Below are 22,809 nucleotides of genomic sequence, written 5' to 3'. Positions count from 1 at the left end.
CCCCTCTTGATGAAGGGGGTGGGGGTGGGGAGACCCCCAGGGGTTGGATTTGGGTCAAGGTGGAGACATTTAGGAAGTGAGACTGTCCTGGCCCCTCTGGGCTGACCTTGTAGTGCAGGAAGGGACTGGCCCAGACCATCTTCACGGGGTCTTCATGGAGTAGCAGCCCCCCATCGATGGGTCAGAGCCCCGTCAGCCCCCTCCCTCCTCCAGGATCTCATCCAGAGAGGAACTGCAGAGTGGAGCCACCTGCACAGAGGAAGGGAAGGGGTTCCTGGTCTCTCCGAGATCCTTGCAGCTTCCCCCTTCAGAGGGGCAGGATGGCCATATGAGGGAGTGAAGAAAACAACACTGGTCATTCTTCAGTAAAAGAAATGAAATGTTGAGGAGGGGGATGGAGGGAGGACCGAAAGGGCCATTTCTGCCAAGGGGGAGTCACAGGTTCTATGGAAGATGGGAATTGCCCCCTCTTGATGTGGCCTGGCTCCTCTGCTCTGAGCAAAAGCTTGACCAGCTTAGCCCAAAGAGATGGGAAATGCATCACCAGCTTGATATCTGCATGCCAGCCTTCTGCTGAAGTCACAGGAGCAGGATTAGTGAGAGAGTTGGCAACCCTGCCGGCTGGTGGTGCCCCATGCCAACCACGGGGCCCAGGGAGTTCAGCTAACTGAGCCAAGAGACCCCTTCAAAGTGGTCATACTCTGATATTTAGCAGGGGGAGAGCAACCTGTCTCCCCTGCGGCTCACGCCAAATTTTGTCCATTTGGGGCCATGTGGGAGCGCTGAACATGGCCTTCGGGAGGGGGTTTAGAGGAAGGGTTCACCATCCTGCCCCAAAGGGGTCCAATGTGGGGGAAAGACCACCCAAGTTCTCAAAGCGGTTTGATGAGAAATCTAGGGTGGGAGTCCCCACTGGCTGCTTAGGAATGACCCCGGTGGGTGTGAGCTGGCCCAGCCCATCCTCACTCCTGCTCTCCTCTCTCCTTGACAGGACATGGGAGAAGGATGCCCCTTACTCCGCGGCGTGGGCAGCCTTGATGAGGCAACTCCTGTGGCTCCTCTCAGGTACGTCCTCCTGCTCCTCCTGGGTTATCTGGGCCCATTCTTGATTTATGGCACCTTGGATTTCAGGACCACTTGGGATCCTCTCAAGAAACATGGCCCCTGCCAGGGTTTCATTGTTGGAGATCCAGCTCCAGATGCCATCGGCCTTTGGCATCAGTAACCCTGATGACCACGACAGGTCTCTCTCTGACCAACACGTAGCCAGAAGTCAGATAGAGGTCTTTTCCTCTCAGCATCTTCTTCTGAATAAAGCAGATTAGTTTAACCTTGTGTGAATCTCCCTGCTTATCATGGACAAGCTGTTGCCCCGGAGACCCTGTTGACCTCTGCTGTAATGGGAGTGAATTAGCTCCTGAATACTCTGCCATAGAAGTCATGACCCCCAACATTAATAAGCCCAACCCCCAAGAGGTCCCAGTTTGCAAGAGGCACCCAGTCTAAGTTCTTACTATTGGAATGTGGGGAAGACAGAAAGGAATGAGAGCAGGGGCAGGCAAAGGGAGTTCCAAAGGAGAAGAGCCGATCCGTCTGAGCTAGCTGGGTTCTGGGAGAGGATCCAGGGGTTCAGGCACAGGAGGCCAGGGAGGGTTCTCGTGCACATTTTGCTCCCTAGGGTTTTAAATGAGGATGGGTGGGGTGGGGGGATCGGTTCCCTAGTCTGCTCTCTGAGGACTGAAGGGCTGTGGGGCTCCATGGGCTGGTGTGCCTGGCCTACTATTTCTCAGGCCCTGGATTCCAGGTGAGCCCTGCAGCCACCCAGAGCGGGAGAAGGAGACTAGAGCCAGGGTGTGGCTGGCTGCTCCTTCAGGGCTGGATCTGCTGGTGCCTCCTTGAGTGGTTGCAGGGCAAAGGGAGCAACTGGGAGGAGAACAGTGGAAGCCCCTCTGGGGGGCAGAGGAGGGGGTCGTGGCAGCCCCTCGGAACAGGTGATGCTGAGTCAGACCATTGCTCTACTCTGACCAGTAGCCGCTCTCCAAACCCCAACCAAGGGAGCTGAGCTGTTTTAGAGGTTTTTAAATTAGGCAGTATAAAAATATATATAAATCCAATGAATGAATGAATCAGGAAAGAAAGAAAGAAAGAAAGAACGAAAGGAAGGAAGGAAGGAAGAAAGAAAGAAAGAAAGCCGTTTATGTTGTGGAGAGCGGGGAGGGTATATAAATAAATAAATAAATAAAATAAATAAAGTAACCTTTATGTTGCAAGGAGCTTGGAGGATTCTTGCCTTCACCCCTGCCCACTACTGGAAACTGACTACTCTGGGTTCCTTTGAAACACTCACTCACTTGTGTCTTTTGTCCTTTTCCCATCTCAGTGACTTCCAGCCACAGGAGATATATGAAGAGTGCTCCGTAGCCAAAACGAGCAAATGGTCACTGGTAAGGGATGAAAACCCAGTCTGTACATGGCAGGGCTGGGAGGGGGTGGGAGAGACCCCATTTCGAGCTAGAATAGAGGGCGTGTGGTAGAGATCCTGTCTTAGCAAGTTGAAGGGATGCTTTGAGAACTTGTCTGGAAAAGCCATATGCCTTGATATTTGCAGTGGTAGTAGCAGTGACTTGGGTGGGTGGGATGAGTGACAATCCGGGCTCAACTACAAGTGACTCAGGCAAAGGTTGGAGACCCTTGCTATGGAGGAAGCATCATGGGAACTTTTGGGATGGGAAGTGCTGAGAGGGAAGAGGGGTGTGTCTACCTATCTTCCAACCTGGCTCCTTCATTCCGCTCTCCTGCCCCAAATCACTCCCTCCCCCAGGGTTCTAGACTTTGATTTTGTTCTGGACTACCAAGCAGAAAACACGTCCAGGAAGGGAGCAGTCTGGAGGGGAACTAGAGTGGGAAAGTCTTCTTTGGGGTAGATGGTGCACTCTTTCCCCCCTGCCACTTCTTGGCTCCACATGGCCCCCTTTCTGGTGTCTTTGAAAAGGGCCTCAAAACACGGGTCTGCAGCATCAAGTGGCCAAGAGCTCTGCCCAGCAAAGAGAAGAACTTAGCTAGGCTTTCCTTAATTAAAGGCACCATTCAAGAAACCACAGTGTCCCATGTAGCAGGAGGCCTGACTCTTCTTCGGGATCCTGCCACTCCAAATGTTGTGTAATAGCCATGATCTCACCCAACTGCCCAGGAATGGGCGGAAAGCTGGTTTCTGAGGTTCAGTAGATTCTTGGGTTTGGTTCCACTCTGAGCCCAGTTACACGTTGGTAGACACGGTTTTGAGGTGCTAAGGAGCCACCTCCTGCTTTAAGCTCCTCTGTTAAGAAGGACCTCTTGAAGGAGGGTTGATGTTTGGACCCCAGATGCCCTGGAAAGGTCAAGTGGGCACCAGAGCACCCATTCCTCTCTCCATTCTCATCCACAGAAGTCATTCTCGGACAGCTCCAGGATTCAGACGGTCAACACTGGGAACGAGATCCTGGAAGACGCACATGCCATCAGTTCCCCGAGGAGGTAGAGTTTCTTCTTGAACTTTTGTGTAGGGAAGGTTTTCTGTCCCCCTGCCAGCCTGGATCTGGGATGTATCCAGTGCCGCTGACTGGCAAGAGTTGCAGGGCAGACAGTCAAAAACGACGTCTTCATACATTGTGTAGAAGGAGGGGCGTAACTAGGTTGGAGTGGGCCCTGAGACAAGATTCTTAAATGGGCCCCCCCGCCCAGAAATTTTTTAATAATAATAATAATAATAATAATAATAATAATAATAATAATAATAATAATAATTCGATTTCTATAGCGCCCTTCCAAAAATGCCTCAGGGCGGTTTACAAAGAGAAAAAGGTGCCTCTTTGCCCCGTAAGCAGGGGGCTTTTATTCTCACATTTCTGTCCTCATTCAAAACATACAAAAAACAGATGTACAAAATTGAGCAAATGAGGAGAGAAGAATTATATGGGAGTAAAACCTTTTTTTAAAGGAGTCAGGAAGTGCATCTTTGGAGGCTCAAATGGATACCTTTCAGGCACAACTATTTCCAAGTCAAAAATTCCTTTTTCATGTGGTGTATTTGCAAAACCAAGGATTTGAGCTTGAAGTTCATCTAAGCGACTTCCAGTCTGCCAGCAAGTAATACCTGGTGGTGGCTCTGTGGACAGCAGATGCAGCTCCCTTTTCAATCATGAAGCTCTCTGCATTGTGCTCCGTTTTCGAAGTAGAGCTCTAAGAACGGAGCCAAATGCGCTCAGGGGCGTAGCAAGGTTGGAGTGGGCCCTGAGAAGAGATTTTAAATTGCCCCCCCCCCCAAAGTCCAGGGCTTCCACACACCCCAGGCTTCCAAGGATTTAAGTCTGATATTTCAAAATATGTATGCTGCCAAGAAATACATTTCACTGAATACACACACACTTCACAATATATAGTGATATACATTGAATACTATATATTTGTGCTACTTTTAATGCCTAGAACACACTAGAAACACTAATGATTAAAATGGGCCCCTTGCTGCAGATTAGCAAAGGAGACTTTCAACCATGCACGGTGAGCCTATGTTTGTTTTCTCAGAATTCTGAACAAATTCAGTCCAGTTTGATTCCAGGAGGTTTTTCACAAGAGGCTTTGAAAGCCCTTTAACACACATCTCCTCTGGAATGGAGGTGCTGCATTCACATGTGGGCCAGATTGACCCTAAGGGGGAAAAATATAAAAGCACAACACATGCGTCACAGTTCTCACTCATGTCTGTTCTCACTCAGACTTGGGTTGCAAAACAACTTGAACAGAAGTGTATTTATGAATGAATGAATGAATGAAGACATAAATAAATTTGTTCCAGAAGTTTTTGTAATTTCCTGCCATGAAACAAGCCACTTCTAGGACTTTTTAGAGGGTTTTTTTAAGCCAGCAAATTTTCCAATCAGTCTTCCATGAAATATTCAGAGACTTCTCAGTCTCCCCACCCCCCATCCAAGCCCTATGGCAAGCAGATCCCTACCTGGATATAGGGGGCGGGGGGCGGGGTGTGACCACCAAAAGGAATCCACATTCTACCTGGCCAAGGCTGAGCTGTCTGGCCTGGGAAGAAGAGGGTCTGCTGCAGAGAACTGGAGTGGCCACTCTGACTGCCAGCCTTCTTCCTGGGGCTGGCCAGCCTACTCGAATTCAGGCTTCACGGAGGCCTACACGGAGGCCTCCCTGGAAGCCCCGCCCAGCCGCCGATCAGCTGAGAGGTGCCCGGGAGAAAAGCAGCTTGCCTGCTGCTTGGATGGCCGACCAGGAGGACCAGCAGGAGGGAGGGCAAACAGGGCAAGTGGCTGAAGGGTCTTGGGGCTGGGCAGGGGGCAATGGGGAGTCATGGGAGGTGTCTCTGGGGGGCCCCTCAAGGCAGTGGGGCCCCGAGGCGACGGCCTCCCCCGGCCTCATGGTAGTTACGCCCCTGCGTAGAAGCATTCACTCTTCCAAGATGTGGTGGTGATGTCCGCTAGCTTGAAGGGCACAGAGGATAGCTTCCTGGAGGCCTGCCGGATGGCTGTCCCCTATTGGAAGCAGAGTGCTGGGACAGATGCATCTTTGGTCTGATCCAGCAAGGCTCTTCCGAGGTACTCAGGCCATTGTATTTCTTCCTGCAGTGTCTTCACGGTTGAGGAGGATGGATGGTTTCTCCAGACCGTGGACACCGAATGGTCTTGTGAGGTAAGGAAACGATTCCAGTCGCTTTTGTGGATGGGCTGGTGGAGGGGTGAGGGGAGATTGCATCTCCACCGTCAGGAGACAGAGCGGGGTCAGATCCTGAAAGGGGAGGAAATCCAGCTGCTGCATGTTGGCCAGAGGATTACAGTGGGAACGTCGTGGCTAGGGAAGGATTCTGCAACCCTCTGCCTCTCCTTCCAATGGCCACCTTTCTGGGTTTGTGTGCTTTGGATTGGAGGCATCAAACGGCTCCCAAGACCCTGAGACGGGTCAGGAGAGGAGAGGGTCTTCCTGGCAGAGATCCTCCAGGTCTCTTGACTGAAGAGGCATTTCTGGAGAGACAATCCTGGTCCCCTCAGGGAAAAACAGCCCACAGCAGGAGGGATGGCCCTCACTCCGGACTCAGGGGCCCACCTTGTCTCTCCCCTTGGAAAGGCTGAGCTAACCCTGTTTCCTGCGGAGAGGAGAGAAGAGGACATGAAGGGGTGGGATCAAGAAGACTCTCTGGGCCAAACTATTGATGCCAGTGGGTCCCGTTCCTCTTGGTTTCCATTCCCCATGAAAGGAATGCAGAAGAAATGACAAGAAATGACAACAAGCAGTTAGCATTCCATTCTGGAGCTCCCATGCAGTGATGTTTCTGTTAATGGCTGGTTTTGGGGAGGGAAAGAAAGAGATTTCACAGACCTACCTGTCATGCTGTCTTTGGACTAGAGCTCCAGAGTGCAGCCAGCTGATTCTGATGGCCCTTTTGAATGATGGTGGCCAGTTTGCTTACCACAGTAGATCATATCACAATGGAGGTTCATGGTTGGACATAGGATGAAACCAAATGGCCACAAGCATGTGGTGGCTGTGCCCTGGCACTCCCAACCAGTTAGAATTAGAACAAATGGTTTCTTTTTAATAAGGTTTTTTTGTCTTTTAAAAAAAAAATCAAAATAATTTAAAGAAATAAAAATGAACTCAAAGAAAATGTCAGGGGGAAAACTCCCTACGAATCCTAGGCCCTAGGAAGATCAGAGTGAGTACACTCATTGGAAACCTTTGTCTCATATGCAGAGTCCTGACATCCAAGAGGCCAAGATCCCAGAAGACAACACTAGGGATCAGGAGCTGGACGTGGAGAGCTTTGTCAGTTCCCCGAGGTACTCTTTTCTCACCTGGAGGGGCAGCTCCATCGCTCATGGAAGTAGAGGACCTTCCTTAGGAGCCCATGCAATTTTTTGGGGGGTGGAAGTGGTTAGTTTAGCAAGAAGCCAAGGGTGGAGAGAAGCTCCGAGCAGCATGGAGGGTTGATTCCATGGAGGCAGGTGTCTCCATGCCCAGCCCGTGGGCTTCCTGCAGGCATCTGGCTGTCCACTCCTGGAAACAGGGTGTTGGGCTGCATGCCTCCTTCATCTCATCAAGCAGAGCTCTTTCTAAGCACTCGTGTTCTGATCTCATGTGTCTTCTTTCTTTCTTTTCTTAGCGTCCAGAGGCCAAGCACCGTGTTGAGGAGGCTGCAAAACACCGCCGCTGACCAAGAGCCATCCCTTGGAGAGGTCAGGAAGCCTCAACATCCAGTCCCTCCCTCGGAAGAACTGTGGGTTGGGCGTGTGGGTCCCCCGTGTTGCCCAGGAGTAGAGAGCATGTGGAATGGCCCCAGTTTTGATGCTGCCGGGTGGGCGGCCATCTTCTGACAGTTGTTTGCTTAAAGCTATGGTAAAGGGACAGCCATGCCCTTAACAACACTGCATCACAATGGTGGCACGGTGGGGGTGATAGGATTAAAGAATATGGCCGCAAGGAGATGGTGGCTATGGCCTTGACTTCTGGTCGAGATCTCACAGTTAAAGGTGGAGCATCCTGTTGCTTTAATGGCAACCATTGAAAAACAGTGACAAATAAATGAAGAATGAATAAAAATACAAAACAATAAGCAAACTAAACCAAACCAATGAGAAATGAACTAAATGAAAAAGGGGAAAGAAATGGGAAAGAAACAGGAAAGGAGACCCAGTTTTGGCATGTTTTTGCTCGTGCCTTTAGTGTCCTCACTAAGGAGCCGACTGAAAGCATGAAGTGGACTGGAAGTGGTCTTTTCCAGTCACCAGAGCCATCGGGGCCCCAGCTGAGTGAGGGAGCGCAGCATGTCTTGGAGTGGGGGGAGTTGATGCCTTTCCCGTCTGCCATTTGCATGAATGCACGAAGGCCTGAAATCAGCCCGACCGACCTCATTGCGAGGAAGGCGGGCACGAGAGAAGAGCTCTTTTGCCATCTCTCCCGCCCGCCTCCAGCCAGCATGCCTGGGCTCCAAAGTGGTTTTTAAGAAAGTTGGAAATCAGGAAAGCGGGAAGAGTTGTGTCCAGAATGGGACGATCCCCTTCCGGCCCACTTCCTGCATTCAGCTCACCCGGTGATGACCTCTGGAAGGTGCCAGGCTGGCCTTTTCCCTGCTGAAGCCTAGGAAGCTCAATATGAGGGACAGAGCAACCATTTCTCCCCCTTCTCTCCTTCACAGAGTTCTTCCTTCCCGGGGGCCGAGACTCCACATGCCAGCATGGAGGAAGAGGGGTCGGAAGAGGACTATGCCACCAGTTCCCCCAGGTACCTTTCTCAGCTGAAGGGCCGCTCCAGGGATCATAGAGGCGGATCACCTTCCCTGGGAACCTTGGTTGATTAGACATGTTCATGGAGGAGAATCCAGTTGAAGATTATAACCCATGACAGCCAAGGAACCTCCGAATCTCGAGATCTCTCTCTCTCTCTCTCTGAATAAACACACTTTAATGCCACATGTAACCAGGTCTCAAGTGGTTCACAAACAACTAAATAGGCATCTGGCTGTCCACTCTTGGGTTCTGGGCTACACGTGTCTTTCACTTGATCCACAGGGCATGCATTGCTGTTCTTATGCCATGTCTCTCCTTTCTCCTCTCAGAGTCCCGAAGCCAAAGAAGTGGCTCATCAAGAAGATGATGAAGAACACCTACACGGTGGAAGACTCGTCCTCCGCGGAGGTCAGAACTGATCCATTTCATCATCCATTTTTTCATGTGAACGGGCTCTAGGTTGTGTGTGTGTGTGTGTGTGTGTGTGTGTGTGTGTGTGTGTGTGAGTGCCCTGTTCCCCAGCAGGAGACAGAACATGGAATGTTTCTAGTTCTAGATGCTGCAGGATGGGAGGGATTGTGATTGGTGGGATGGGAGGAAATGCAGCTGAGGCATTGGAAAGGGGGCAAAAATGTGGTGAAAGGCTCTTCTGGGCTGAGATGCCAAATGCCTTTTCTACCAAGAGGCAGGTCTTATTTTAGAGCCGGATGTCTTCCCAACCGTCCCTTGGGCTTGGTTCCTCTCAGAAGCCTCGCAAGGTCAATGCAAGCCCCGGAACACTCCCGTTTCTCTTCTCTCTCCTCCCCAGTGCTCCTCGAAGGATGAGGATGACACCATGCATGACATCAGCAGCATCGAGGACGAGGTGTGGGACTCTCCGCTGACCCCCAGTTCGGCCAGGTAGGTATCCTCGTCTCAGCTGAGGAGCCAGTAGGGAGCTGGGGGGCTTTTAGCGTAGCCAGCAGAAGAATGCAGGGGACAGGGGCAGATCCCCCATGTCTGAGCCCCATAGAGGGATGTTTCCTCCTACCTGCTCCCTGAGAAATCTGGAGGGGGAGTTCACCCAAGAAGGCCTATTGGCAGCCGGTGCAAGAGAGACACCAGCAAGTCTATTGCTCGCTGTTAGCAGAGGGAGCTCTGAGACCCCCATGCTGTTGGCATGAGCGGGTGTTGGGGAGAAGGAGCAGGGGAGGGCTCCTGTCTCGATGCCCCCTTTGAACACTTCCCAGGGCTTCTCAGTGGGGAATGAAAGGCTGGACTTGGGAGATCTCTGGCCTGATGAAGTTCCCCTGCCAGCCACCTCCCAAAGGAGGCGAGATCTTTGCTTAGCATCTGTTTGGGTGCCCGTGTTCTTCTTCAGCTGGCTGCCATCTCCAACAGGACAGTTCTTGGAGAAGCTTTTCTCTCTCCTCTCCTCTCTCAGGAACATCGGCGAAGAGGAAAGAAGAGGACAGCTGGCCCCAGATTGGTTCTCCTCGGTCCATCTGGGAGAGGTAAGGGGTGCAAACCAAGGGTGACTTGACTCCACCCCTCTGCCCCTCCTTTCCTGCACTACACAGGATGGCGGCTTGGATGGCAGTCACTGTTCACACGGGAGGTGGGGACTTCCCTTTTCCCCTTGTGGATGTCTTTCCCTTGCAGTTGACCTCATGCACCCTGAGCCAGAGGCAGCACCCTTCAGGCCCAGATGTGGGTGCAGACACCCATGGCACTGGCCTGGCCCTGGGGATTCTCCTGACCCATAACCGTCCCTCGGACTGTGTGCTGAGGCCTGACCCTCCTCTTCTTCACAGGGGAGAGCAACAAAGAAGATTGGGGACGTCATCCGGAGCGTGGAGTATGCCAGTGAGGTGGAGGAAAGGTTCCCCGAACTCCTGGTGGGCCTGGTCAACAAGATCCTCACCGGCCTGCAGAACACCACCGAGGGAGTCGGGAACCGAGACAGCCATTACCTGCCTCCTGAGTAAGTCATGGCGGTGGGGAAAGCGGGGCCAGCAACTCCTCCTTCCAGCACTCTGGGAGGACAGGCTAGGGTCATTTCTCCCATGTCCCACTCTGATGGGTGAGCAGCATTTCTGGCCTGTTGGGGTGACTCTGGCACGGAGGTCCCCTGCCTCAGCTACACAGAGGAGAGCCCAGAATTTGCAGCCCTCTTGGCTCTGCAGAGAGCCTTAAAATGCATCTGCAGTGTTAAAAAGCCAGCTGTGGATAAAGTCACTTCACCTCTGTGGTCTCCCTCCCATGGTCCAACTCAGTCCCTCCACCCTTGATACTATGCCACCCCGCAAGGAGTCCCTCCCTTGTCCACTGCCTCCACCCTTGACATGGTGGTGACAGCAACCTTCTCTTCTCTGCAGGGAGACCGCGCAGATTGTCCGAACCCTGCTGGAGAGGGTGGCACAGGTGACCCCAGAGAAGACCTGCTGGGAATCCCTGTGCTCTCCGCAGAGCTGCCTCCAGGGTGTGGCCCTCTTGGTGAGGTAAGTAGGAGTGAATAGGAGATTCCTCAGGAGGCCTGGGGGCTGGGGTGGTTTGGGTCAGGTCTGCTCTTTCTGGGCCTCCCGCCCAGGACTCAGCAGGGGCCTTTGTGTGTTGCAGGGCTCTCCTCCAGACACCATCCTCCACAGTGGCCAGGCTGAAGGCATACTTGGCTTCCCTCTTCAGCCTCGATAAAGATCCAGAAGAGCATTCCCTCGCAGAGGTGGCCTTCTTTGTGGAGGTGAGAAGCATTTTCCTCAGGTGGGCTTCCCTGAGAGGAGGGTTTGGCCCCAGGGGCTGATGGGTCTTCTGCTCCTTTCCCTCTTGTAGCTGCTCCTGAAAGACCAAGACTTTGCTGCCTTAGAGAAGACCTGGATGCTCCTGGTAGCGTGGCTAGTCCACCCCAGCCAGAACATCCGCTACCTGAGCGAAAGGGGTCTTCTCCACATTTATGGAAAGCTGAAGGCAGTGAGTGACATCCCTGGGCATGGAGCATCCCTAGACATGGAGACTCCTCTCTTTGGGGAGCCCTTCCTGAGGCTGGTGCTCCTAGGCATCCCCAGGTGTGACAGGAAGATTTTTCCAGTTGGGAGGATTCAGCCTGTGGAACCCTTGCCACAGGATGAAGGAGAAATCCTTAAGGGAATGCATCTCTCAGTGGGAGCCCTGATTCCCCACGTGCTCCAATGCCGCCTTCTCACCCCTCTTGGATGGAAGCCAAGCGGCATCAAACATGGACAGCTATGTGGTCCATTTAGCAGGGGGTAGACTAGCATGTGTTCTCAAGGATCCACCTTTTCCCTCCCTAGGCGAAGAAACCCCAGGATTTTAGTGCTGGGATCCTGGGAGGGCTCAGGACCTCCAGTCTGGATGCCACTTTGGGGGTCCTGGCCTTCATGGAGCGGCTGAGGCACTGTCCATCAGAACACCAGGCCACGGTGAATGCTGTCCTGGCTGCCCTGTGCCGCCCTCTCTTCCACCACGTGAGTACTTGCACGCCAGCCCTCCGCCCCGGCTCTATGAGGGCCGGCCAACCTGCAGGTTCCGACTGGGTTGGAGAAGGGAAACCAGACACCCCCTAGAGACCCATGCAAGCTCTTCATCAATTATGGAGGTGAGGAATTCCTCCCTAATAACAAGCCCTGTTCTTCTTTGTAGGAGGAGGCTAAGATCCGAAGGGCAGCCATGAGGACCCACCTGGATCTCCTGCAGCACCGCCACCATCATCATGAGGGTACAGAGGAGAACATCACGACCCTCATCGCGGTGCTGATGCATGTGGAGGATGAGGACCTGGAGGTAGCACAGGTGAGAGCCCACTTCTTCCTGCCACCCCTACGAAGGTGTTTAGGCTTCCCCAAGTCCAGCTGCCCAGTGGCAGACCCCAGAGTTAGCCTCATGGGATGGTGAATTCACGAGCTGTCCCGCTGTGGTTTGGCATATCCAGGCCCTACTCCTTGAAGCCCCCTAAGAGGTTTCTTGGAATCCCTTGGGAGGATTTTTCACTCCCATTCCGGTCTTTCTTTTGGCAGGCTGCGAAGGACAATCTGAGCCTCCTGGCGGAAGCCCTCCTATGGCACCTGGAGGGCAAGCTGCTGGCGCGGGACTCTTACAGCCTGCAGGAGCTGCTCCACAAGATCGCCAAGCGTCTGGTAAGGGCAGCCCCTCCCTGTCCATCCCTCGGCTCAAATGGCTCAAGGACCTTTGGGCGATGCTTTGCTCACTCGGGATTTGTCTTTGCTCTTGATCCCAGATTCGGCAGCTCGGCACAGAGGACGCCGTGGAGATGGAGGCCACCAAGATCCTGGGCTTCTTCCACAGCGAGCAGCCTTCAGTGAGGAGAATGGCTGCCCTGCTGATCGGTAAGCGAAACAAGACTTTTGGGTCTCCCTTAGTGGGTCGTCTTGGTGGGCAAAGGTTCATTCTCTTGGAAGGCACTGCCAGAAGGGTGTGGAGGGGCAGGAGCTGTTCCCTCCCCAGGAGGACTGGCCCAGTGCGTGTTAGCGAGGTCTCTTGGCTTAATTTCCACCCAAGGTGACATAAGAGTCCCTGGAGGAATGGCTCAAATTGTCAGTCCCAGAGGGAGCAGAGAGGGGAGGACTTCCTCTCCTGAATGATCGGGTTGTCCATGCACAGTGTCCTGAACTGTGGTCCCATTTCCTTCCACCCTTGTTTTTTAGGTCACCTGGTCCACAAAAAGGGCAGCATCCTCACTGAAGGGAACATAGAGACCTTCCATGCTGGTAAGTGCCGGTTTCTGGGTGGGAAGGGGAAGTTTCTGTGAGGGGAGAGGCCTAGATTTAGGGACCACAGAGCTGGAATGGGCCACCTGTCCCCTCAAATGGAAGGTCCCGCTTGCATCCTCAGGGATGCTCAGCAGTAGGCTTTCCCAGAGTGCAGGGGAGAAAGAGTCAGGACTTGCGCCCTCTTGGTGTGGAAATGGTGGGGCTTGGCCAAGGGTGGGGTGATCTCTTCATGCCATTTCTGAACCTTCTCCTTCATCCCTCCAGCGCTGGAGAGCTTGCTTGGCGACCATGACCCCGAGGTCGGGAGAGTTGCCTGCAAGACAGAGAAGATCGTGAAGAAGGCCTTTTCCCTCCACTCCCGGCACGGGCTGCGGGCTGCCGTTCGGCGCTTGTGGGCGGGCTGTAAGAAGAAGAGACACCCGCCAGAGTACGGTGATCTCTCCACCTGACCGACTGGTGAGTAGACCAAGGCAGGGCTTCACTTGAAGGGGCCCCGATGGTTAGGGAGGGGGAGGGGGCTGGGGCTGCAGGAAGGGTGGGCAGGAATCTGGGCAACCCTCCCTCGTGTTGGAATGCCATCTTCGGCCCTTGTGGCTGGTTGTACCAGTAGCCAAAGGGAAAGAGGAAAGATCTCTCTTCCCTCTGGGAAATGAGGACACAAATATTCTGCCAGGAGTCCCTGGTGCTTGGTGGTGTCATGGGGGAGAGTGTGAGAAGACCCCCCATCTCTGAACCAATGTCCTTCTCTCTTTCCAGGAACAACAGCCCCGTGCTCTTCCCTTGAAGATCAGCAGCTGAAGGGAGGTTCAGGAAAGACCGTGCAGCGCAGGGGCCTCCCAGAAGACCTCCTCCAACCGCGTGGACACAAGATCTGTCCACAAGAAGACATCCAGCAGGGAAGTGCAGTTCTGTCTGAGGAGTGAGGGGGAAGCAGGCTCCACTCCCCTGGCCCAAGGAAGCCCCGCCTCTGGGGTGCAGAAGCCCCTCCCCTTGCTTGTGCTGGCAGGCTGTGGGAGGAGGCTACAGGACCACCCTGCCCCCAAGTGGCCCTTTGGAACCATTCTTGGGCTTCCCTTGGGTCCGGGTAGGCTGTGTGGCCCCAGCAGGAGGGCAAGGTCACCGCCTCCCTCCATTCCCACCAGCTGGCCAAGGAGCGCCCCCTCCTCCTTCCACCTTTCTCCCCTTCCCCAGCGGCCTGGCTTCCCCTGGCAGGGGAAGCCCCATCCAGGCATCCGCCCCCTCCCCTGCCGAGGGTGTGCTCCTCCCCCCCCTCCACTCCCGCAGCCACGCCTCACTCCCCCCTCCGCTCCCTCCTCCTTCCTCCCAAACCGGTGCAGCAGCAGAGGAGCCTGGGAGACTCTGGGGGCCCCCTGCAGCCCCAGTAGCGCCCCCTGGTGCTGCCCGGTGGCAGGCCAGAGAATCCTCCTCTCCCTCCTGCTCCATGCTGTGGCTGCACAGTGGGGAGCCCGAATTCTCTGGCTTGCCCCCCCATCAACCCCCACCCCACTGCCCGATCCCCGCTTGCTGGGCTGCCGGAGTGGAAAGGGAGGAGGAGCAGGGCAACCCCACTGACGCTGCTTTGTGCTTCTTGCAGGCATGTGCTGCTGCTGGGAGGCTGGAGGAGTCGATCCGCCCCAGAAGAGGAGACCAAGTGAACATGCCTGCAAGGAGCGGTGGGGTGGGTGGGGGCTGGCTGGGACTCCCCCCAATTTTGTTTGCCCTGCTATTCCCTTGTTCCGTGTGACCCTGGGCTTCCTCCCTTCCCTCCCTCCCTCCCTCCCCCTCCCTCCCAGGGACAGAATGGGCTTTGCTGGTCGCCCTGTTGGGGGCCGAGTAGGAATTTTTGGCTTTCCAACAGATTGGCCAAGATGGAAAGTTTTTTTGCCTACTCCATTCTGTCCTGTTTTGTTTCCTTTAGTTAGAAAGTTAAGTGACGACTTGTAACCTATTTAAGTATATTAATAAAGTTGCCCCTTTTGTTCAAAACATATGTCGTGTCTGAGTTCCTCTTTTCTTCTCGTCTCCCTTGGAGCGTTTGTGCCCACAGACTCCCAAGCTCACCTCTTGGCTGAGGGAGACGCTGCTACACTGCTACAGGTCCATGCAAATGCCTCTTGTTTGGAAGCACTCACTCAGACAATTGGCTTGGATCACTCCTGAGGAGCCCACTTGAGGTTTGCCGCCAATGAGGTTTGCTGAGCACAGGATCCTGGGAGCAAGCTGCACCTTCCAATCGAGTGCCCGGAAAGCACAGCCTTGGCAAGGCCTGGCAAGCTTACAAACCAACACTGACTGCCTCCAATACAGCCAAATATGACATGTGATTCCATTCCAGTGATTAAAAAGTCCTGCCAAGTATGAAATGCCATTTGTGCAGGAACAAGGCCTTGACCTCCTCTTGTGCTCTTCACATTTCTGTTTTGAATGCGTATTTGCTTCCTTCCTGTGCTCTGTAATAAGAAGCTGGCAGGGATCAAGAGTTCACAGCTCCCCTTTGACAGTTTGGTCTGGTTGGGGAAAGAGTCCTGCTGTTTGGTTTTTGGAGGGAGGAGAGGGTTGGATTGGATTGGTTTGGTTTCGTTTTTTTAATGGGGGGAGCTTGTATTAATTTTGATTGGTTGGTTTGGTTTTTTCCCCAAATTCAATTTTTATTATTTTTAACAATATTAATATGTCATTTATTACGAATAGACAAAGGTGGACTTCCCGCACGCATCTCTTCGTGAATCATCAGCTATAAAGTTCACCCTTGCTATAATAATAGTTCAAAACATAAATTTAAATCCTTACAAACATAGCTAATCTATCCAACCTGCAGGTTTTTTTTACTAAATTTCGAACCCTGCTGTAAAGTCCATAGTAGGAAAATAGTTCTTTAGATACAACAAGAATGGTTTCCAACCTTCTTTGAAGCATTCAAAATTTTGGTCTCTTATTAGTGTTGTAAGTTTTGCCATCTCCGCATATTCCAAAAATTTTATCAGCCAATCTTCTTTTGAAGGCACTTCATTACTCTTCCATTTCTGTGCATATATAATTCTAGCCGCCGCCGAAGCGTACATAAAAAGCGTTGAATTAGTTGTAGAAATTGCACCTTCTATTATTCCCAGCAGGAAGGATTCTGGCCTCTTAGGAAATGTCATTTTAAATATTTTCTTTAACTCATTATATATCATCTCCCAATATGCTTTAGCCTTCCCACAGCTCCACCACATAGGAAAAAAAGTGCCTTCAGACTGTCCACACTTCCAACATTTGTTTGATACATTTTTATACATTAATGCCAATTTTTGGGGTGTCATATACCATCTATACATCATTTTGTAATAATTTTCTTTTAAAGCATAACATGCAGTCAATTTTAAATCGGTTAGTTTCGGAAAATTGGAGGGGGGGGAGAGAATAAAAGGAGGCTCGCCTGCAGCAGAAAGTTAGTGAAAGCTGGAGGAAGAGTTTAAAGTTGGCGCTAAAGCTGGAATTAGAGCTGACTGGGAGTAAGACCCTGAGGCTATTCACATGATAGTCCTGGGATGCGGAGGGCGGGCAGTGGGGTAGGCAGAGTCCAACTAATTTCCCCCCCAGATGATTCTTCTGCTTTTCTTCAGGTATACTACCATGCGCTCACATGATCCTCACTGCTACCAGCAGTGTGGATCTTTGGAGGCTGGGATGACACATCCCAACCTTTGGATATTCCACAATGCATAGTGTGTCGAGCGTGGTGCATTGGGGGATAGGAACATATGAAGCTGCCAGTCAGACCATTGGTCCATCTAGCTCAGTATTGCCTACACAGACTGGCAGCAGCTTCTCCAAGGTTGCAGGCAGGAATCTCTCTCAGTCCTATCTTGGAGATGCTGCCAGGGAGGGAACCTGGAACCTCGATGCTCTTCCCAGAGCGGCTCCATCCCCTGATGGGGAATCTCTTATAGTGCTCACACGTCTAATCTCCCATTCAAATGAAACCAAGGCAGACACTGCTCAGCTAAGGGGGGAAGACACGCTTGCTACCACAAGACCAGCTCTCCTCTCCTCTGAGACGGGCGCTCTAGGCACCCATCTCTGTGTGCACTCAGGCAACAAGCAGCCTGAGCACCCATCTGATCCCAGTGCCGGGGTAAAGGGCACGCTCGCACCCTAAACTTTGTCTAAAGGCCAGGCTTCAAAGTGGGGTTAGGCGGGCCAGCAGCACCGTGATCCATAGGGATGCCTGCGCTGCAGACGAGCAGCCTGGGTTAAACTGCTTCTGGGAACCGTCTTCCTGAGAAACATAGCTAGAACAGTGAAGAGGGAAGCAGACGCAGGAGAGAACTGGCCCCCACCCCCACCCCGATCATTTAGGAGCAGAGAGCTGGAAATCACGGAGCTGGAATTGCATCTGCTTTGCTCGCAGAAGGTCCCAGGTTTGATCCCTGTCGTCTCCTAAATCTGCTTCCTTGCAATTTCACCCCATGGAATTTTTAATCCAATTTGTAATCCAGTCCTCGGGGGCAACAGAGAAAAGCTGCCTGTGACCTTGGAGAGCTGCTTCCAGTCAGAATAGACAATATTGTGCCAGAAAGTTCTGAGCCAGGTGGACCCAGGGTCTGACTTGGTATAAGGCAACTTCCTATGTTTCTACTGGGGGCAGGACCAGAGTTGTGAAGGCCTGGAAAGATGGTCTTCAAATACCCAGAAGATCATGGAAGGTGGAGGGAGGAGTTCAAGAGATGCATCATGACATTTCACAACAGAAACGGAAGAGGAGCAATGTGATATCCATTGTGAAGCACTAAAAAGGACTGTAGAAATGATCAATTCTGAGTGTGTTTTCTCTTATGCAAACTACCTGCCTTCCCTTGGCACATTATAGTTGCTGCACAAGGGTGTGGTCTGGTTTCGTTGCACATCTCGACTGTATGCTAGAACACTAACTCATCATTCGAAGGTCAGGGGTCCTCATATTTGGGTCTCCAGATGATACTAAACTACAACATCCCTGGCCACCATGGCCTTATAGAAGAAGGAACAGACTGGTTCTCTGTTGCTCCTTAGGGCTGGGCTACTCGAATCCATGGGTTGAAATGGCAAGGAAGCAGATTTAGGCTAGGCATTAGGAAGAATTTCTTAATTGTAAGAGCTGTTCGACAGCGAAGCAGTCTCCCTCATGCAGTGGTAGGCTTTCCTTTGCTGGAGGTTTTCAAACAGAGGCTGGACAGGCATCTGTCCGAGCTGCTGTAGCAGTTTCCTGCACAGAGTAGGGGACTGAAGAACTCTAAGGTACCTTCCAACTCTGACATTCTATGATCCTGTGATTCTATGGGAGTTGTATATAGGAACATAGGAAGCTGTCTTATACCAAGCCGGACCATTGGTCTGCTTAGCTCACTATTGTCTATACGTGTTGGAGATGGAGTTCCAGTGCATCGACCTTTTGCACCAACTAACCTAATGGCAACTAGGGGCATTAGGATCAGAGGGAGCTAGTCAGGGTCTCCTCACCTGTCCCTGCTTGCCTCTACTCTATGAACCCTGCTTTGACTCCTCAGGTACCTCCTGTGGTGAGTCAATCTTCTTTGTTTCCTCCTAGAGAGATGATGGAGACATATCCCCCTCTCTCTCCCTGATTGATTGATTGATTGATTGATTGATTAAGTGCTGTCAAGTCTGTGTCGACTCTTAGCGACCACATATATAGATTCTCTCCAGGATGATCTGTCTTCAACTTGGCCTTTAACGTCTCTCAGTGGTGCATCCATTGCTGTCGTGATCAGGTCCATCCACCTTGCTGCTGGCCATTTTCTTCTCTTGCCTTCAGCTTTCCCCAGCATTATGGACTTCTCAAGGGAGCTGGGTTTTCGCATAATGTGTCCAAAGTATGATAGTTTGAGCCTGGTCATTTCTGCCTTGAGTGAAAATTCTGGATTGGTTTGTTCTGTGATCCATTTGTTTATTTTCCTGGCTGTCCATGGTATCCTCAAAAGTCTTCTCTAGCACCAAAGTTCAAAAGTGTCAATACTTTTTCTATCTTGCTTCTTAAAAATCCAGCTTTTGCATCCACAGAGTGTCACGGGGAAAACAATTGTCCAAACTATTCTAATCTCTGTAGGTATAGACACTTCATGGCATCTAAATATCTTTCCCAAGGCCTTTCTTACAACTCTGCCAAGTGCTAGTTGAATAAATGATGATGATGATGATGATGATGATGATGATGATGCTTAGTACCGCAAGACCAGCTCTCCTTCTCAAACAACTTGTGGGAATCCAAATTTAAGAAGAATTTAAGAACGCGCCTGCCTTGGACACTCTCTGCCTCGAAGCTTCCCACGTGGACAGTTTGGTGCATTAGCATCATTTTCAGAATTGTGGACCGCCTCCCCCTATTCAGATTCCAAGTAAGATTTCATTCATTCATTCATTCATTCATTCATTCATTCATTCATTTGATTTTTATACTACACTTTCAAAAATGGCTCAGGGTGGTTTACACAGAGGAATAATAAATAACTAAATAAGATGGATCCCTGTCCCCGAAGGGCTAACACTCTAAAAAGAAACATAAGATAGACACCAGCAAAAGTCACTGGAGGGATGCTGTGCTGGGGATGGATAGGGCCAGTTACTCTCCCCCTGCTAAATAAAGAGAATCACCACGTTAAAAGGTGCCTCTTTGCCTAGTTAGCAGGGTATTGCTCATGCTCTTCCCCAGGAAAAAAACCACACATTTATTCTATGCAGAAACCACATGCTTTTTAAAAAACAAAAACAAGTTTTAATACAAGCAAGCATTGTGTAAGACTATGTGTAAGACAAATCCTATGATATTTATTTAGACTGCCTTCCTGCCTTCCTAATCTCCACCACCCTCTTGCCATTTTAAGCAAATCCAGACTCACAGTTCCATCAAAAATGTCCAGGTTTTCAGTTTTAAATATTTCCCCCCTCCGTTTCAAAACACTTAGGACTTCACTGTGAATATAGGAACTTAGGAACATCAGAAGCTGCTCTATATTGAGTCAGGCCCTTGGTCCATCTAGCTCAGTATTGTCTACACAGACTGGCAGCAGCTTTTCCAAGTTTACAGGCAAGGGTTTCATATGCTTTCGTAGTTTGTTGGTTCAATAAAAAAATCTTGTCCTAAAATCTTGTCCTAAAAATAAAAAAAAATCTTGTCCTGTCTTGGAGATGCTGCCAGGGAGGGAATATGGAACCTTCTGCATGCAGTTTTCAAACATTATTCCCTAAAGGAGCATTTTATTGTCCCTTGGACTGTGTTAGGGATGGGGCTGTATTTCAGTGGTAGAGTATCTGCTTAAAGATGCTGAAGGTCCCAGGTTCAATCCCTGGCATCTACAGGGAGAGCTGGGGAAAACTCTTGCCTGAAACTCTGGAGTGCCACTGCTAGACAGAATAGACAATATTGAGATAGATTGGGGTTCCCAACAGGGGGTACAAGTACCCCTAGGGGTACTTCAAAGGCTATCGGAAGAGCCAGCGTGGTGTAGTGGTTAGAGTGCTGGACTAGGACCGGGGAGACTTGAGTTCAAATCCCCATTCAGCCATGATACTAGCTGGGTGACTCTGGGCCAGTCGCTTCTCCCTCAGCCTAACCTACTTCACAGGGTTGTTGTGAAGAGAAACTTAAGTATGTAGTAAACTGCTTTGGGCTCCTTGGAGGAAGAGCAGGATATAAATGTTAATAATAATAATAATAATAATAATAATATCATTATTATTATTAATTATTAAAAATAATAATTATTATTATTATTACAAGACAAGTCTCACCAGAGGATCCAGACAAAGAGTGCCTCTCCCATCAACAATATGGTGAGACGTAACTTTAATAAATCTATACCGGATTGGTCATCGCCCGGGTCAACAAGGACCGCGCCAGGTGCTATAGTCCCTGGACATCTGGTGGCAAGTGGGCTACAGGACTCAGGATCTTCAGTTGAGCAACCAGGGCTGGAGACAGCAAAGCTACTGGAAGAAACGTCGCTTAACCAAAAAAAAATATACAAAAAATGCCAAGAAGGATATAATGATCTGCTATTACAAGTCTAGTCCAACTAGAAGAGGTGATTTAAAAAGAATGTACCAAATTTGGAAAGAGAAGCATCCAGATACAGAAATAACAGAACAAAGGCTAGCAGACCAGAGAAGATTCAGAATAAGAAATAAAGTATTCACAGGAGTTGTGCTGGAAGAACTGCAAAGAGCAACACAGGCTCAAGATATGGAAGAAGAATTACCACCAACGGAAGCAGTTGCTCAGGCGCAGATGGAGGAGGTGTTGGAAATAGAGGATATCACCGTTGCTGAACTGTTTTAAAATTAAAACCAGGCAACCTCCCCTTTGCCTTCACCTCAAAAACCCAAATGCCGTTTAACAGGAAAGCAAGAAGAACTAAAGCAAAAAATAACTGAGCACATGAAGCAAACAACCACCAGGGTTCGACTTCCCGCTCTAAAAACAGTTGCCAAAAAACAACTTGCTCAGGCATTAAAAGATGTCAATGCTGCACTTGCAGAAATAACAACCAATAATTTGCAAGAAACAAACCAACTCATGTACAGTGCAGCAACAATAACAACACAAGAGCTCGGATAGAAGATCAGTGGACCTGTCAAAAAAGAAAGCAGTACATCACCTAAATGGAAGATTTGATTAGAAAATAAAGTCTCCAGGCTTAGATCAGATGCTAGTAAATTGAAAGATATGCCAGACAAGAAGCTGAAGAATGAAAACACTAAACAGTATCGGATCCAAAAATACCACCTAGATTCAAGGAAAATGAGAGAAGTCCTGGAAATAATAAAGCAGCAAATAACAGCAGTGTCAAAGAAGATTAGCAGATATGAAGCCAGAATTACACAACACAGGCAGAATCTCCAATTCCAGTCGAATCAGAGACGTTTCTACCAAAGCATAGAAGGAGAAACTGCAAGAAACGTAGAAACGCCAAATAAAGAAGAAACAGTGCAATTCTGGAGGAAATTATGGGACAATCCAATAGATTATAATAAAAAAGCAGGTTGGATGAAAGAAGTCAAAAAATGTAACCAACAAATGCAAGATCTAATAATAACACCAGAATTAATCAGTGAAAGAGCAAAGAAAATTAAAAATTGGACTGCGCCAGGCGACGATGAACTGCATGGCTTCTGGCTTAAACACCTAACAAGCCTTCATAAACAACTATCCAAACAGTTCAATCACATTTTGCAAGGAGTGATATTGAACAATGGCTAACAACTGGGAAAACTCATCTCATCATGAAAGACCCAGCAAAAGGTGCAGTTCCAAGTAATTATAGACCGATAACCTGCCTGCCAACCATGTTCACATTATTACCTGGAATAATAGCAGATGAAGTGATGCAACACTTATTAACTAACAAACAGCTTCCAGTTGAACAGAAAGGAAATTGCCCGAACACCAGAGGCACAAAAGACCAGCTGCTGATTGACAAAATAATCTTAGAAAACTGCAAGAGAAGAAAAACCAATCTAAGTGTTGCATGGATTGACTACAAGAAAGCCTTCGATTCATTGCCTCACACATGGATACTAAAATGTTTAGAAACAACTGGTGTCAGCCAAAACATTCAGATATTTATTTAAAAAGTAATGAGCATGTGGAGTACACAGTTAACAATCAACGGCGAGGCACTTGGACAGGTTAGCATTAGAAGAGGCATTTTCCAAGGGGACTCACTATCCCCTCTATTGTTTGTAATCGCCATGACCCCACTTTCACAAATACTAAACAAAACAAGCCTCAGATACCAAACATCTAAAACATCCAGTAAAATCAA

General features: G+C 50.2%; 1 protein-coding gene across 1 annotated transcript; it reads left to right on the top strand.

Annotated features, from left to right (window-relative positions):
* Positions 1-5,018: 5,018 nt before the first annotated feature.
* On the top strand, positions 5,019-22,370 carry LOC128332775 (uncharacterized). The gene is made up of 11 exons (XM_053267495.1): positions 5,019-5,304; positions 5,628-5,691; positions 6,751-6,836; positions 7,160-7,232; positions 8,192-8,277; positions 8,612-8,690; positions 9,091-9,182; positions 9,706-9,775; positions 10,076-10,245; positions 10,640-10,757; positions 22,359-22,370. The coding sequence occupies exons 1-11, from the start codon at positions 5,264-5,266 to the stop codon at positions 22,368-22,370; spliced, it is 891 nt and encodes a 296-aa protein (XP_053123470.1). The 5' UTR covers positions 5,019-5,263.
* The last annotated feature ends 439 nt before the right edge of the window (positions 22,371-22,809 follow it).

This window comes from Hemicordylus capensis, chromosome 7 (genome assembly GCF_027244095.1).
Source record: "Hemicordylus capensis ecotype Gifberg chromosome 7, rHemCap1.1.pri, whole genome shotgun sequence".
NCBI lineage: Eukaryota > Metazoa > Chordata > Lepidosauria > Squamata > Cordylidae > Hemicordylus > Hemicordylus capensis.
The sequence above is the reverse complement of the archived record's forward strand: the minus strand, read 5'-3'. Positions and strand labels throughout refer to the sequence as shown.